The 2802-nt window shown below is 50.4% G+C and overlaps 1 protein-coding gene across 1 annotated transcript; it reads right to left on the bottom strand.

Moving 5' to 3' along the window:
* Positions 1–656: 656 nt before the first annotated feature.
* On the bottom strand, positions 657–2479 carry PABPC4L (poly(A) binding protein cytoplasmic 4 like; the record flags this gene model as incomplete). The annotated part of the gene is made up of 1 exon (XM_079771661.1): positions 657–2479. Exon 1 carries the CDS (start codon positions 1767–1769, stop codon positions 657–659), a length of 1113 nt encoding a protein of 370 aa, XP_079627787.1. The 5' UTR covers positions 1770–2479.
* Positions 2480–2802: the final 323 nt, after the last annotated feature.

The raw sequence follows: 2802 nt of genomic DNA, 5'->3' as shown, positions 1-2802 counted from the left end.
AATTTCAGACATCAGAAAAGAAAACATGCCAGGATATAAATTTAAAAGAAGTTCAGCTCTTACTAGTACTTTAAACATTAATTCAAAATGAAATTAGATATTGAATTTGTACTAGTAATTTTTAAAATTTTGGTTTCTTAAAAAAAAAAAAAACCACCTTAGATGAGAAATCAGAAAATTTCTCTTTGTAAAGTAAATTACTTTGCCATCCTTAGGTAAAATAACTATTTTGAGCATATTTCTTAGAATAAATTAAATCTAATGATTATATTAAAATAAGAAAAATATGCAATATACTCAATTACCTCACTTCAGTTGGTTCAAAATGTAAAATAAAAATTATCTAATTATGTCCATTGCAATGAATACATCAAAATCATAGAAAAAATACAATAATGTCATGAAAAGGTATGCCTCTGTAAAATGAAGCAACCTTCTAAGATTCATTTATTTTTCTGCAAAAACCAAAACAAAACTTTGTAGTCAGAACCTTTCACCACATAATTTACTAAACTAAGCTGCCATCACGTGGGAATTAAACTTGACTGAGGACAATTCATAGATCACCATCATCCTCCCCCCCCCCCCCCCCCCCCCCCCCCCCCCCCCCCCGCCACCTGCTGCATTCACTGGCAGGTGGAACAAATCTTTCTCGCCTAGGCCCTCTGGGCCAGGGCGATGTTAATTGGCTTGGAGCCCAACATGCGGCCATTCATCTCAGCCATTGCTCTAGCAGCCTCCTCTGGAGAGGAGAAGCAGATCAAGCCAAACCCTCTGCTTCGTCCTTGTTCCTGCATTATCTTAACTCTGATAACTGATCCAAAAGAAGAAAATTCTTTCCGTAGTTTTTCTTCATCAATGGTCTCATCGAGGTTCTTAACATAGAGCTTCAACCCCCTGAACCGCCAAAATCTTTCCTGTTTCCGCTGCTCAAACAATTGCTTTAACTCAGCTTGTCGCTCTGCTTTCTTTTGTGCCCGGCCTACAAATACCTGCTGTCCGAATAATTCCCTCCCATTCACTATGTCCACAGCCCTTTTGGCAGCCTCATGGGTATCGAAACTCACAAAGCCAAAGCCTTTGGATTTCCCACTGGAATCTGTCATCACCTTAACACTCACGATTTTGCCATAATGGCTGAAAAATTCCTTCAGTTTCTCATCATTCATCTCATCTCCAAAGTTTTTGATGTAGATATTGGTGAATTCATTGGCTTTATTTTGGAGCTCAGCTTCCCGATCTTTGCGGTTTTTAAATGGGCCAACGAAGAGCCTAAAGTCCTTAAGCAGCCTCCCATTCATCTCGTCAATGGCCCTGTCTGCCGCAGCCTGGTTCTGAAAGTGCACAAATCCATAGCCCATGGAGCCCTGATCATCACACATCACCTTAGAGGACAGGATCTTCCCAAAAACTGAAAAATGTTCATAAAGCGTTTTGTTATCAATGGATTTGTCCAGATTCTTGATGAACACGTTCCCGATTCCAGATTTCCTTAAGTAGGCGTCACGTTGAGACCACATGAGCCTGATGGGTTTGCCTTGTATCACGTCGAAGTTCATGGTGTCCAGGGCCCTCTGGGCATCAGCCACATGCAGGAAGTTCACATATGCATAGCCCAGGGAGCAGCGGGTGGCCAGGTCCCTGCAGATGCGGATGGACAGCACGGTTCCCACGGTGCTGAACTTCATGAACAGCATGTTCTCGGTGACATCTGGAGGGAGGTCACCCACATAGAGGGAGGCCTGGCGGTACTTGGCGTCTACATCCATGTTGCTGGACCCTGATGGAGAGCGCTGGTCCCTGGGAGCTCTCACGGAGATTCCTGCAGGAGGGTGGCTAGGCTACAGCTGGGCTGGGCTCAGGCGTGGTGGCCTCTGGATTGCCACTTAGAGCCGGAGAGATGGGGTTCAGGGACAGCTCTCCTGATGGGGCTAAGGCAGCAGGCTCATCAAAAGGCCCCCGGCAACCCACCAGGCCGCTCCGTGGAGAGCTGCGACAGAACTTTCAAATCTCAGAGAAGGCTGGCAGGAGCGACGTTCCTTCCCAGCCAATGTGCGCAAAAGCTTCAGGTGGCGGGCTGGCCCTCAGTTCCTGCGTTCCGCACAGACACTCCGGTGGCTGGTTTCCGAGTAAAAATAGGCCTCGCTCAGGCTGGTTTAGAGTTACAGCCGCGGGGAGAGGAGCTCCACAAGTGGCCTAGGAGGCCGCGGTCCGGACGCGCGGCGCGGGGCCAGGCCAGAGCCAAGCCGCCGGGACCAGGTTCTGCAGGCGCCGCGGCCGCGCTGCGGCAGGGAATACGCGGGCGGGCAGTCTCGGATCCGCAGACCCCGCGCGGCCCCCCCGGCCAGGGCGGATGGGGAGTGGGGAGGCGGACGGAACGCCTGACGCAGGGACAGACGCGGCCCTGCAGGCAGCGGAACAGGGTCGGGGGGCTCACCCGTGTGCGGCCGGCGGGGCGGGCGGGAAACCCGGAACTCGCGCGCTGAACTTCCCGCGCACTCGCTGCCAAAGGGGGTGTTTTCTTTTTTAATATATTTTGCGAGTGTTTTTCTTCTTGCCCGCCCTCTCACTCATTTCCCACCCCCATCAGACCGGCTGAGAAGCAGGAGGCGGTGACAGGGGTGGAGAGAGGCAGCCAGAGGAGGGGCCCTCATCACCCACCCGCCCGCAGGGCTGGCTGCGCAGGGTCTGACTGCAGAGCTTTTCCAAGTGGAGCAGGGCCTGTCACTTACAAGCTGAAAACCCTCCAATGGCTTCCTTCCTATACGGGCTAAATTCCAACATTTGCACCTTGTTCTACAA

This window comes from Cnephaeus nilssonii (assembly GCF_951640355.1).
Source record: "Cnephaeus nilssonii genome assembly, chromosome: 5".
Lineage (NCBI taxonomy): Eukaryota > Metazoa > Chordata > Mammalia > Chiroptera > Vespertilionidae > Cnephaeus > Cnephaeus nilssonii.
Note: the sequence above shows the minus strand (reverse complement) of the source record. Positions and strands in the feature narration are given on the sequence as shown.